The sequence below is a fragment of the Rhea pennata genome, chromosome 2, assembly GCF_028389875.1.
Source record: "Rhea pennata isolate bPtePen1 chromosome 2, bPtePen1.pri, whole genome shotgun sequence".
NCBI classification, from domain to species: domain Eukaryota; kingdom Metazoa; phylum Chordata; class Aves; order Rheiformes; family Rheidae; genus Rhea; species Rhea pennata.
In genome coordinates, this window is record NC_084664.1 from 77,631,117 (window position 1) to 77,645,961 (window position 14,845).

General features: G+C 37.1%; 1 protein-coding gene across 1 annotated transcript in view; it reads right to left on the reverse strand.

Annotated features, from left to right (window-relative positions):
* CTNND2 (catenin delta 2) overlaps positions 1-14,845 on the reverse strand; it is a 405,040-nt gene that overhangs the window by 257,510 nt on the left and 132,685 nt on the right. Inside the window, exon 7 of the mRNA XM_062568505.1 lies at positions 1,410-1,604. Within this exon, the coding sequence (XP_062424489.1) occupies positions 1,410-1,604 (195 nt within the window). The remainder of the gene's footprint in view (positions 1-1,409; positions 1,605-14,845) is intronic.

The following is a 14,845-nucleotide window of genomic DNA, read 5'->3' on the forward strand; positions in this document are numbered from 1 at the left end:
GGGAAGCCCTGGGGCAGCCATTCTTCAGAATGAATCTGCAGCAATGCTCAAATCTGTATCTCCAACATGGCAAAACACAACTTCATCAAGACTATCTACACTATCTAAATCAGTCTTCTGTAAATCTTCCTCTGAAAAGCTTTCCTTAGGTGTTACACGCTAACATCCTGTGCTGCAGTTTCATTCATTATTGTTTCATTCACTATCACTGCCTCTGCTGTTCAGTGATTTAGGCAGAAATCTTGCCCCCTTCCTGCAAGGTATCATCACCTTTTGTAGTATATACTCATATGACTCCATGTAAAACATACACCATGGTAGTTTTTTCACTGGAAGGTAACAGAAATGGTATTCTTTAAAATTCCATAGCTTTTACAGATATTTAACTACACGGTTCTGTGAATAATTTCTTTTTAAGGATTTTCTCTTGCACTCTGAACACCCAAAATTTACAATAAGCAATAGTAATTTTGGAGACGCAAAAACTGCCAGCTTAGCTCTTGGATAAAATATTTTTAAAAGAAAAAAAAATACGTATGAAAGTAAAGATTCTTGTTCCAAAAATTTCAATTGTTGTTCTTCACTTCTAGTGGTGAAAATGGGAGTGATTTGGGAATGGACAAAATCATCACAATTTGATCACTACAGCAATGATAAAACACCAGAAATACTTACAATTCCTAAGGCAAGTTCTTTCTACATCTGCTTTAGGCTATTTTGTCTGTGGCATTTATGTACTCTAATTATTCTGTGCATTAAATACCATAAATATCCCTGCTAATTTGTGATCTATTTGTGGGCAGCAATATACAGCTGTATTTCATTTGGTTGAGAGGACATTCCGCAAGTAGAACTTGCGCACCAATGCATTTCATGGACAATCATTATTATTTTACAGATAAATCAGTGGCGATAACAGCTTCTCTATGCCACAGCTCAATTTTATATCTGTATACTTAAGTGGACCTCTGTACAACAGCAGAGCATTTATTACATATGACTGACTCTAAAAAGCAAATGAACAAGCCTTCAACTTCATGTGGAAGGAACTTTGCAGTTCTTTTGTGACACACAAGGTAACTTTGTGAGCAAAAAGCCTAGAAGTTTTTTCAGAGCAGCTCAATTTTTCTTGCAGATAATATGCAAGATTAACAAAAACATTCTCCCTCCTTAACAGTAAGTCCCTGCTCCAGATCAGCTTAACCTACGATATATATAACACAACATTAAGTATTTCTATTTTTTGTGCGTTCTTTTAGGGTTCTACTAATAGCTGCCATGTATGTAAAGTATCTTGTTTGACCGGCATGCTCATAATACAATTTGTTTAGCACATCAAAAAGAGAAGAATAATTAGTACTAAAGATAAAGCTCATAAAAAGACAGTCATGCGAGTTACATCCACCTACCTGTACTAGTGCGGTATGTGCCTGTGTGTGCTGGTTGCAGAGGGTCCCCCTGACTCTGGCTGAGACTCCTCATAGGGGGTTTCTGATAAACTCTGTCTTCGTAAATAGGATCTATGTGGTGCTCTGGAGATTGCAGTGCCCTTAACTCGGACCCAAGGTGGCTGTGCTGGCTGCTGTAAGATGCCCGAGACCCAGCTGCAAATAGATTTATAAGAGACATTTAAGAGTGAGGGAAAAAGTGTGAAATACAGATTTTGATTTATGAAAAAAATTACATGAAAGTAGCATGTCAACAACAACAAAAAAATCAAAGAAATATATGCATTTTCAACATACAAAGAGAAACAGCATGCAATGGCGGCAGCAGCTCTAGTTAATCACCTCACTTGTATCATTCAGCTGCCTGCATCTACTCCAAAACCTCATTTCTTCCAAGGAAACTACATATTTTGGTGAGACAGATATCATGAAAGGCCAATTAAAACTACTTTTTTTTTCTTTTTAGAGAGACAAGGGGAAAAAAAAAAAGCTATGAACCCTGCATCAAAGTGGCCCACAGCAGAATCGTGAATGAGGGAGAAGCAGAGCCAGAACCAGATTCATGTGCTGTGTTCATTTTTTAAAATCTACAAATGAAGAAAGTTATACCTGATAAATAAATGTAGTGATATGAAATCTGATCTTTTTGCTGTTTCACTGGAAGAACAATAAAGTCATTGTGCCTTATCAGCATTTTGCCATTTTTACACATTGACTGTCTAAAAATTAATCCTTTGAAGATGAATAAATTAAACATATCTTATGAAAAAAATATTTTAAGGATATACCTTTTTTAAAACAATAAGATCAACTGGAATTTTATTAAAATATTTTTATTCTACTATTAAAATGATTTTTATATTATTATATTAATAAAATGACATTTCTCCAGCTATAATTAGTCTTATCACTTTGTCACATTAGTAACTTAGGTACTTCAGTTTTGCAGTCTGTTTGCAAGATTCCCAAGGATTATCATGGGAAAAAAATGCCATAGAAGTATTTTTAAAACAAAAGTAAGCAACTACTCTAGAAACGCTTTAGAAAAGTTTGGCCTATACCATAAAGTGTTAACATGCTATTTAAATGTTTAGAAAAGCAATCAAAGATGCATCTATCACATCCCTCACTGTTACTTGCTAAGATTAAATTCCTGGATGTGGACAGAGTTCTATTAGCTTGGCTTGTGCTGCTCAAATTGTGTCACCCTGCCTGCAAAAAAAACTGCTACCACACTCATTGCATTGACAGGGACTTTGCTGCATAAAGAAACACTAAATATTTTTATAATGGAAAACCTAGTTATAAAACCATATGTGAAGCAAACAAAAGGATAGAAATGAGAAAAATACACAAAGTTACTTGAATTTTAACACAGGTTGCCTGGAGGAAAGGAATAGTTTCTTCAATTTCCGTCCTTCTAATCTGCTTGTGACATATTTATCTTTTCTTCCACATTATTCAGCATATGTATGCATTTAAGTGGAATATTCTATTTCCACATTTTCCTGTCAAACACTTTTCAAACTGGCTTGCCATTGGCACAGCTACTGCAAGTAATTCTGCTGCCCCCCTTATTAGAAATTCTGCCAAGAATGCAAATTATACATTTTATTTATAACTACTGCAATTATCTAGGAAGTTCATATGACCATTACAGAATTAAATTCTGCATGGTCCACATTTCCAAAATGCTCTTTAACCCAGCATCTTTGCGACTGATTCCTCAAACAGCTGAGCAGCTCTACCAAAGTCTAGTATCCTTCAGACCAACCTAAAATTCAACCTATGATGATTACGTCCAAATTTTCTGCATGAGCTGCTTTACTTTGTACTTGGTTGAATCAGTATGCAAGGAAAAAAAAGTGCAAAACAGACAACACTTTAGAGGTTCAATAATGCATCAAACCAAACTTGCTACAAAATAAAGAATTATGCCTCCTCCTCCTTCTTGAGTACTATGACTCTTCTGTGAATTTACAAATTAACAATGCTCTTTGGAGCAACAGATTTTCCCCCTAATCCTGTCTCCAATGAAATAATGTATTTTTTCCATTGAACTCACTGGTAGTATCATCCAAATATTAACATACTCTCAAATAGTTATGCTAGTCTTCTGCTGTGGAGGGCTTAATTCAACCTCTTTCATGCTCTACCAACAGTGCCAAATCTGCAAGTATTAATACAAGTTTATTTTTAAAACTGCAGTAGAGTTTATCTGTATACAATCAAGAGTGGAACACTATCGTGCTGAACAATAAACTTTATATATAATAAGAGAAACTTCTTGCCCGAAACACATCACAGTTGAATCAAACAAGTCAAGGAAGATACGGCAAACAGTAGAAGAAAACTGACAGAACTTGGCCAAAGTCACAAAACAGCTAACTGGCAATCCTGAAATACCTTGAAGCTACCTGAATTGTAAGATTTTTTGAGAGTCCTAACTGTTAGGGAATTACTGGCATTCTCTCCATAAGGTATCAGGGAAACAGAGATGCCAGCAGACAAGTAAAGTATTTTCATTTTAAAAAACTAACCATTCTCAGTCTCAGAAATTAAAGTTATCAGAATACCAGTCATGACAGTATTTCTTACTTTGTATTATGTGATTGTTACAGCAACAGTTATGTGCTGTCATCTTTGGGAAAAATCTATAGATTTTTCCACAGATGAACGGCTGATCAACTTACAAACTGTTTATCAGCTGCAAAGTTAATGGCATCTTACTGTGCGTACTTGTCTTTGGGTCATTTTAACAGGTTAAAGATTTGTCAATCAGCAAATAACAACATAAAACTACTCAATAAAGAAATAACTACTCTAAAAAAGAGATACGTACTCTCTAAAGCATGTCCCTTGAACCTATTCAGTTTCAAGTAGAAAACAAATACTTTTCTACAGGACTCAATATGCAATTTTACTACACTATTTCCAAATACTGAGATATCAGTATTTAAATAGGTAATATTAGCATCCTTTATAGTTCTTAAATTTAGTGAAAAGATTCATGAATTTTTTTTAAAAGATGGAATATCAACACCATTTTTAATATGTCTACTAAGTTGGTATTTCAAAAGCTGGAATAGCAAGTTCCATTTTCAGTTGAAGTCTTCTCATTACCATTGCTCTAATAATTCTTTTGTATATTAATTTATCAAAGTCTCAATCTAGGAACAACAAGTTTTGACTGCCTGTTTTATTTAAATATTAAAATCAACTAACCAACAGCTATTGGGAGCAAGGAGATAGTTATTTCTGTTGATAGTGCTGTATCATATCTAATGAAGACCACAATAACTTTCCAGAGGGTTGAAGTCAACAAAAGTCTTGCAGATTTTTATACTGTTAAGGCTTTTTTTTTTTCTTTTTTATGATGTGTGATGGATTTCAGACAACTGCATCCTATGCCTCAGCTATACACTGAGAAAGCCCCTTTGCTACCTTCTGCTGATATTTGGGAAAACACTGGCAAAATTGTTAGGATAATTGAGCAATACAAAAGTTGTGAAATGCACCCAGAGAATTGATGCTGCTAAGAAAGGGGACAGGTTTAATGCCTCCTGCTTGCATCCCAGGTTATCTGCAAAGAGTTACCTTCCTTAATACCTAAAGCTGCAAGCTAACACGTATGATTTGCTTCAGAACTTGCATTAATGCAGTCCCAAGGTCAAAGAGATCCAGAAAAACAACAAGGTCAGAATGGAAAAGAAACAATTAATCTACCACCAGGAGGTAACAAAACACTGGATTACCAAGGCTCATTAACATGCCAGCATTCAGTGCTGCACTCAGAAGGTTCTTCCCTAAAACACATGCCATCATGGATCTAGTACTTACCCCAAGTTGCACATGTCCAAACCCTGCTCCCAACCAGGCACGGTCCCTCCTCCTCCACCACTAATGCTGTGCCCCTTGGGCTTCTCAAGGCCAAAGCAGTTGTGTGTATCAAAGCCACATGCACACAGGTTCTGAAAACAGCATAATTCCTCCTCCCTGGCCCACCTACCCCAAACAGTAATACTGCTCCTTCGGGAGAGTACAGAGCACCAAGCACACTCAAGACAAGTCCACAAACAAATTTAAAGATAGCTCATTATTAAATCTACAGTTTTGCAAGAAGGTGATTACAATGTATTCAATGTCAGACTAGACACAGAATTTTTATGACCAAGCTTCTGCAGAAGGGATGCTTTTTTTTCCCCTTTGGAGTAAGGGAAATGGAAAAATAAGAAGAGCAAAACCATTACTTCAGGGCTGAAGAAATCACTTCACACTTAAATCCTGAAATAGTCCAATCTTTAAAGGGCTCTAAAAGAGCCGAAACAAAAATGAAGCCAAATTCAAAATCAAAACACGGCACCCAAAAAAAAAAAAAAAAAAAAAAGAGAGAGAGAGAGAGAGAATAACCATAACAAAACATAGAGGAAAGGGAGTCTTTATCTTCTGAAATCTACAAATTAAGGCTTACATCTGATAGAAAGTGGATGTCCCTTCTTTTGCATCCCTGTGGAGCTTGTAAACAGGGACCTTGTAGTGGGGCTCCACCAGGGGTACCATGAGCTTCCTGTTAGATAAATCAGATTACGGAAAGAACAACCTATAAAGGACGAGCTATTTTCCAGAACTTTTATGGTATTTCAGCATCCAGCTGGAGACCAGTCACTAGTGGGCCAGAACTGTTTAACATCTTCAGTAACGATCTGGATGAAGGGACTGAATGCACCCTCAACAAGTCTGCACATGATACACAACTGGGAATTGTGGCTGACACATAAGATGGTTGTGCCATCATCAGACAGTTGTGATACACCAGAGGGACCCCGAGAGGCTGGAGAAATGGGCACAGAGGAACCTCATGAAGTTCAAAAAGGGGAAGCACGAAGTCCTGTACCTTGGGAGGAATAACCCCACGCACCAGTACAGGCTGGTGGGATCAACCAGCTGGAAAGTAGCCCTGCAGAGAAGGACCTAGGTGTTCTGATACACAAGTGGAACAGGTGCAAGCCATGCACTCTCATGGCTAAGGAGGACAACAGTATTCTAGGCTGCATCAGGAAGAGCACTGCCAGCAGGTTGAAGGAGGTGATCCTTCCCCTCTGCTCAGCCCTGAGGAGGCCACATCTGGAGTGCTGTGTCCAATTCTGGGCTCTCTGGTGCAAGAAAGATATGGAGCAATTGAAGAGAGTCCAGCATACAGCTACTAAGATAATTAAGGGACTAGAGAATCTCTCATATGAGGAACGGCTGCAAGAGCTGGGCCTGTTCAGGCTGGAGAAGAGAAGGCTGAGTGGGGGATCTTATCAATGTTTGTAAGTATCTGACTCTGACTGGAGGGTGTGAAGAGGACAGGATCAGACTCTTTTCAGTGAAGCCCAGCGCAGGACGAGAGACAATCAACAAACTGAGAGACAAACTGAAGCACAGGAAGCTCCATCTGAACATGAGAAAAAACTTATTTACTGCTACTGAGTACTAGAACAGGTTGCCCAGGGAGGTTCTGGAGTCTCCATCCTTAGAGATATTCAAAGCCCAACTGCAGAGGTCCCAGGCAGCCTGCTCTAGGTGACCCTGCTTGAGAAGGGGTGTTGGATTAGATGATCTCCAGAGGTCCCTTCCAACCTCATCCACTCTGTGATCTGTACTGAATGAAGATACCACATTCCTAGAATCTTTGCTTTCTTCCTATATTCAAGAGAGTTAACAGAAAGAATTCAGGAAGAATGCAATCCTATTGGATGAAAAAGATGATCTCATCCTTAACAAGTGAAAAAAAAGAAAAATACTAAACGAAAAATTTATTGAGATGTTTCTCAGTAATATAGGGAAATGGTTATTTCTTATGGAAATATTCTTTTTTAAAAAAAAAAAAAAAAAACAATGTCTCACTTTTCACAAGGAGAAAAAAAATTGCTACCAGACACGTATAATGTGAGTGAAATACACAAAATAATCTCCAGTTGCTTCTTCAGTTTGTGCAAGCTCCCATAAAATACAGTACAATAAATACTGTGAAATAAGTACAATATATACATTTGAATGACACTGCCAATCTGACAGTTCAGGTCAACACAGTAAACCACAGTATTGGCAACATTTTTCAAATTAATAAACCAAAGTCAATAAATCTATTCAAATGAGCAGACACCCAAGCAATCAAACATAATAAAGTCTGAATTGTCTTTATCTGTATCCCTTGTGAAAGTCTTTACTACAAGTCATTCTGCCTTGGTGCAGCCCTAAGAAGGGGCTCTACAAATTCATGATACTCTCTGACAGCTAGAGCAGCAACAGCACACATCACTGTTCTCCTCACTGAGATTGAAGAACTCATTAGAATCATAATCCTGTTATATCAATATGTAAGTCATCATCTAAACATGAAGAAAACCAGCCAGGCATGATCAGATAAACTATTTAGCCCCTCATTTTGAAATCTTCCATCACAAAATCTATATTAATCACAAGTCCTGTTAAACAGGTTCCTTATGTCTATGTTACACAAACATCGTTAATAAGACATGAGCTGAGGGTGAAGCTCATAGATCATTATATTACCATAAGAAACACTTATTGGTATTAACGCTTACACAGTTTAACTTAACTTGGTTGTAACTCCATACATTTCAACAGGTATTATATGTAGCTACTTGAGGCTCTAAGTACCAAACTCAGGCTCTGAACAGGCTACAACACAACATGCTCTACTCTGATTTCATAATGAAGAGGACTGATTATCCACAACTGGCTGTATATACTTCTCATTTTAAATATAACAACATTATTCTTTTCATTTGCACTGAGTCTTCCTCAGATTACATGTCAGAAACAACAAACCCACACTACTGTATTTTAATAAGCCGATCAGTGAAATAGCAATGAGACAACAGAGATAAAAAACAAAAAGGAATTGCAGCCTTTTTTATAACTTTTGTACACTGCATGCTTTTCAGTGGACTCAATGAACTTTTGATTTAACTAGCATATTGGGGCTGAAAATCTTGTGTGATGTGACTTTCACTCCTCTTAGATGCATGTCCTGAAATGTTACTGTCTTTATTAAAAAAAAAAAAAAAAAAAAAAGTACATCAGATCAGCCAAGTAAGTTGCATTTTTAGTTTGTAATTCTGAAAAAGCATGATGTGAGAAAGAAAAGATAAATGTGCTTTCTGCAGAAGGATTTCTACTCTGAACCCAGATGTAATGAGACCTCTTTTACAGACATTAACTTGATTTAGTTTACACAGTAAAGAAGTTGATGTGAACCCAACTGTAGAATTAGAGAGAAGTGAACGGGGGGGGGGGGGGGGGGGGCGGGGAGTGGGAGAATGAACAAGCATTCATGAGATGACTTTTGAAATATATGCAGAAACCTCTTCCAAAAACTTGTCTGCACTTACTCATCTTCTCCTTAAACTGACAGGAAAGAACAATCTGCAACAGTATCTACAACAAATACTGCTATACTCAATATCAAGAAATAAAATCATATAATGGGAATATGCCAATACTGTATGATGAAAAATGCGGTACCAAAGAGAAGAAAGCCTATTGAATCGAAGTACTGAAAGTGAATACAAATTATCAAGACATGACAGATGGTTAAATTAACCAGTAAGACATGACAGACCATATGGCAGTACCCGCTAATGCACACCTTCAGTGCATCGCTTTGTGCCTCTAGCCTACCAAACGGCATTAATCAGAATCAAAATACAGCCTGGAGCAAATTCCTTTTAATTGGGTTCAGTTTTTTCCTTAACTACAGTTTTCTTGGCTGTTCCGATTGTCGACACAATCATAACACAATTGCAAAAGGGTTGTCTCTGAATGTGTTTTATTGGGCCTGAAGTTTTTCTTTCTCCAAACAGAGGAATTAAAGATTAACTAGGGTTCAAAAATTAGACTAACTTTCATCATCATAATCTTTTTTTCCATTCTTAGTTCATTACTCTGTCCACGACTCAGGACTGTTTTCATGAATAAGGATGGAAATAATACCACCACTGAATTGCCCACTTATACCTGTTGCCTTTCAACTCACGTTAAGCTCTAGACATCTGGAAAAACCATGAATGCTTTCCTTTTGAATCCTTGGTCTGTACTATATAATATCATTAAAAAGTAAGTACATGCTAGAGCATACAAGCCGCCAGAATTGAAAGGACATACTTTCCTCACTTAATGGTATCTTAGACTGCTTTTCCTCAGGCATTGTACTTAAAAAATAAAGCATAGTATGATGGACATATGGCTTGAGACCTCAGGTGCCCTACTTGCTGGTGGTAGAACCAAAGACAGTAAAACTTTAGCTGTAGCAAGCGAGTTCTTTTCTATTCTTAGGCACAGAAATTTTTTTTTTTTTTTGAAATATCATGGTATCAATTCAAAATCTGTTAATATTTCACAGTAGTATTATCACAGCATAGGTTGCTTCTTGTAAACTACCATCGTACAATCAAATCTCTTAACAGTTTCACTGCCAGGGTATTGTCACATTCAGCAGGATGGTTCTCACTGTGGAATTCCCCAGACAGAATCTGTCCATTAACCAGATTAAGAGTCTTAAGAAAGCCTCCTCGTAAGAGATTGGCTTTGGCTGCTTAAGGGACATTGCCAAACCGGCCTCTGATCCAGGGTTAGCACTTTGCACATCAGTGCTAAAAATAAAGAAAGGTTTCAAAAGAAACCAAAACCAAAAATCCCAAACCAATTTTCAAATATCACTTGACAAAGCTCATTCTGTCTTATATAAAAGTTTCATGCTCAATTTTATCCCATCTAATTTTTTTTAAACCAACCATAGAAATTGAATTGTATTCCTAAGTGAAGAATGCAATAAAAGAGAAATAAGGGTACAAATAATTTCTTCAGTTTTGTACATTCAGTTTTTCAGCCATGCAATGCTTTTCTGCTGCAAAATACCATATCGCTTATTTTAATTCTATATTGGTACAAATCTAGAGAGGAAAAAAAGGAAAAACACAAACACCCCACACATTTGTGTTCCCTCATAAGCATTTTCTTTTTCCTGCTGCTGTCCTCATTCTGTTCTAAAACATTCACCTGCTTAAAACATTTTATCAAAAAAATAAATTGTTAGTGGAAGAAGGGAAGTGTGACTGGGAGCAAAAAGATAAGAGGCAAAGACAGTCAGGAACGAACAGTAGATTAAATGTGACAGACAAGTTCAGGGAGATAATTCCCATTTCATTTCTGATCTAGGGAAACGTCACTGAAGAAAGAGCAAGAACAAGAACTCTTCCAAACCAACCGCTACCACACAGTAATAATAACTTGCCTTCATCAGGGCAGAAAAGATAGAAACTATATACTTTTCCTCTTTTAGAAGATTTTTTTTTTAATTCCTGAATGTTCACATCATTTTTTTTTCTCCCTTTTCTTAAGCCATGCCTCTTCCCTCCGTCTCAACCCTGCCAGTTTCACCAAAAAAAAAAAAAAAAAAAAAGCGAAGGAATTATTATGTATGAACTGGAACAGATTTTGCTATCCTCTGATACAAATCTCCATTTCTAACTTTCCTCCTCACTGCCCATTTTGACTGCAGGTCGAGTTCCTCAGCAATAGGACGACGTTGCCAAGCAGCAGGGCTCTTTGGGTAACTACGGCTCTGTGACAACCGAAAATAATATCAAGCCTTTATACACAAAGAAGTCTTCTATGAAGTTTTCCTTAACAGACTAAAAGAAAAAGAACACAGAAACGAAACAAAAAGAACCCCAAAAGCCAAAGATAATTAAAAGTTTGGTTTAAGTTTTGAAGTGTAAAAAAGCTTGCCTTGCCCCACGTATACATGAACTCTGTGCTAAGGCAGCAGCTGTGGCAATACTTTCAACTCAGAAAGATAAAAAAGGAAATCTAAGATACCTCTAAATAAATATGCAGCAATATAAAGCTCTACAGGATATTTTGTAAAACCCTAGTCAACACCTCCTCAACGGGAGCTGCAAAGCTAAAGGAATAGCAGCAGCAGCAGTGTGTGTGAGGCTCCCTGCCATGTCTTCCTTCCGCCCCAGGGCACAAAGCTGCACCAAGAGAGACTCCTCGGTATCTCAGCTGTGCCCGCCGAGAGGCAGCGTACTCCAAACATCCAAAAATGCACCAATCTGTACAGAGCCAGAGATCACTTCCAGCAGCCAGTATCACTTGTTGAAAAGCGCTACTGCCGCCAACAAAGCAACCCTGCCACGAGTCCGCCAGCTTGTAAAAACTGCACTTGCTGCTCGGGTTTAACGCTGGGAAAGCACAGCATCTACAACCAAAGAACTGCAAACCCTTCCCCCAAATGCAGCATCAGCTCAGTCAACCTTAAACTGAGCAAGTTTTCACACCAGATTCAACGAAGGGGGAAGGGGAACTGTTCTAAACCACCTCCTTCTTACCCACAGGACAGAAAGAGTATCCAGTCTTGAATCCAACTAGAAACAAATGTCCCAAGATCGGCATAAGAAGCGTGTTGATTAGTGAATGCACTTTGCAGAATAGCCATTCTAAAAGGGAAAACAGTCCCTGTGTAGCACTTTGATAACTGTAAAACCAGAGAACATAACTCACTTGGATCATGAGGAGTCTATTCAACTATAATAGTCCCCATCTGGCTTTTACTGGACAGCCTGATTTTTTCTTTTTTGGATCTGAGCACACTATCATTCGTGAGTGTTCACAATTCCAACAGGCAGCTTTCCTGCTGACAACTAAAATGCAAAGAAATGGTTCCAATGAATCCTGACCATGCTAGCATCTTTTAAAAAGCATTAATTTATGTTGAATATTGCATATATTTCTTTTGCAAATATATGTTGCAGACTAATACATGCAGTTGAAATCCAAGACACCACACTTGGGGTTTGCTAACAGAAGAGTATCTGCAACTTATCTTTTATAATTCATTTTACAATGAGACTGCATATTATTATTTTTATTAAACATGTAAGCAATGTTACTTTTTGGAGATTTTATCTGAAACACTTTGTACCCAAACTTGTGTTTCACTAGGAAAATGGATAGAAGTATCAGATAGGATAGCACTTATTCTATCAAAGATGACTCTGCATAAAAGAATATTAAACATTTTCTCCTCCCAGAGGCTTTTCCCTCTCTGTAAGTATTTGCTTGCAATCGTCAAATTCTAGATTTCTAGAATTTTTTTGTTCACTACAAAAAAATGCAAAAGCTTTTGTGACATTCTAGAGGAAACAGTTTTGACTTTGTATTGAACGTAGTATCGAAAGAAAGAGAGAGCAGATCTCCATGAACATTCAGTAATATACTACATACTCATATTTTCATTACCCATTTGAAATTCACTGCATTTAAAATATAAGAGTGAAAACATGGAGGTTTTATTGAATTCATACATAAAAATCCACTTGAATACAATCTAACTAAAGAATTCAGTCATGTCTGTTAAAAAAAAAATCACATCATGAACTATCCACTTCTATAATCACAGCATTTTGTTCAATAGATTGTTATAGTATTATTCAAGTTATTTTTAGGTCGCACATGTTACGTACAAATCAAGACCTCTGCTAACACACCTAAGAGTAACCTATTACCAAAATCATTATAGTTTAAAGCAACTCTAACAGGTTTGTTCTAAATGAAGAACTGCTGAATGCAGAAGCAAAGGGAATACTGTTAACAGTGAGATCATGTGTGGCTCAAGCAGTCAACAAGCAAAGCTTATGCTGCAGTAATAGTTGTACAATTCATATCTCATAAAATGGTAATGTTTTCACTCTTTAATTTATTGTATTTATTAATACAGCAATCACAGTAATAACAGCTAAGCATTTAGTATCAATCTTTCAAAAACTCAGAGAAACGTCTTATGCAAGTCCTTCCATGATAAATAGCAAGTGAAAAAGCAAGGGGAAGCTACTACAGAAACTTATTAAAACATTAAGAGTCACAGAAAAAAAAAAAAAAAAAAAAAAAAAAAAGTTTTGCAATGTGGCCAATGAGGTATTAACCTCATAGATTCAGATTCTCCCTGAAAAGCATGGCAATGAAAGGACTGTAAGCGGAAAGAGTCCTGCCATTCAATCAGAGAGTCCAAGCAACAGCCGTGACAAATGCTGCAAGAAACAACTGGTGAGAGAGGTCACCAGCAAAAAGAAGTCAGACTTAATGTAAGGAACATAAGAAATGTGTTCACAGTAGTTTACAATAAACCACTGGAAAATTTTAGCTTCTGTGAAGACTTTAACAGTGGGTTTCAATTAGAATAACGTGATGCACTTTAGTCCAGAGGTAGAAAACACTTGAGGGATTTTGAGCTGTCCCATAATTAGTTCTTGATTATTCATAAATGCAAATCAGCACCATTTCCACATTAAATGGTTGTCTAACCTGTGAAACCCATACTTCTGAGATCATATGACTGGCTAAAAACATTTGAATCAAGCTTTGTGCGATTTTACAAAAGCAGTTAAGTTTGTGGTCAATCAGACTTACTCTCTTTTATTTTTTTTTTTAACTAATAAGTCACTGTTCTTCATTGTCCTCATTCCTGAAACCTACTGCAGACTGAGAAAAGCAGGGACTTGCAAACTTCAGAGAAAAAGAGATTTCAGGCTAAGATAGTAATTACTGAATTCTCTAATTCTCAGGATGGGATCTTAAGCAAGACAGGACACAGATCAATTTGAAGAAAACTGTTCAGTTATGTTCAGCACTGGTTTCAGATTCCTGTCGAATACAGCTGGAGGCACAACACAGACAAGGATGACACACGAGCTCGACAAGAACTTCAAATCAAAACTGAGAGCAATGAGAAATGTCAATACAGTAGCCTTGAAACTTTGAAGTTTGGTCAGAAGCGCAGTCATGCCTCGATAATCACTCTTTTTTGCTTTAAAACAGCTAGCAGTTTCAATTCTTCACTAAGAAGGAAGAACACTGAGAACATTACTTAGCACAGAGTTTCTTAATATATACCAAACACATCACGGCTCCTTGGTCAGAGCCCTAAAGGCAAAGTCTGCTTTATAAAAACAAGCCTGCTTGTTATGTGATAAGGCAACAAAATATTCAATTATGATCCTCATATAGATGGCTCAGGCATAGTGTAGTCAAGCAGGTCACCCAGGTATTTTCCTGCTCCTCTTTTTAGGTAAAGAACCTAATTTAAAGTAAGCTATTAGTTGAGCTATTACCTCAACTCCAATTCTGTTGCTTTCCTCTGATCTGTGAAACTCTTTTTACACAGCATTTGATCATCTTCCCTGCAGAAAATACTTCTTAATGTTGCATTATCAGGAAGTTTCCTTGACATATGCCTGATCTTTTTTGCCTAGATAATAAAATTTAAAAAATACTTTCAGTGGCCTGAAGAGTTCTCTTTAAGGAACTTCACTAACAGCATTATTTCC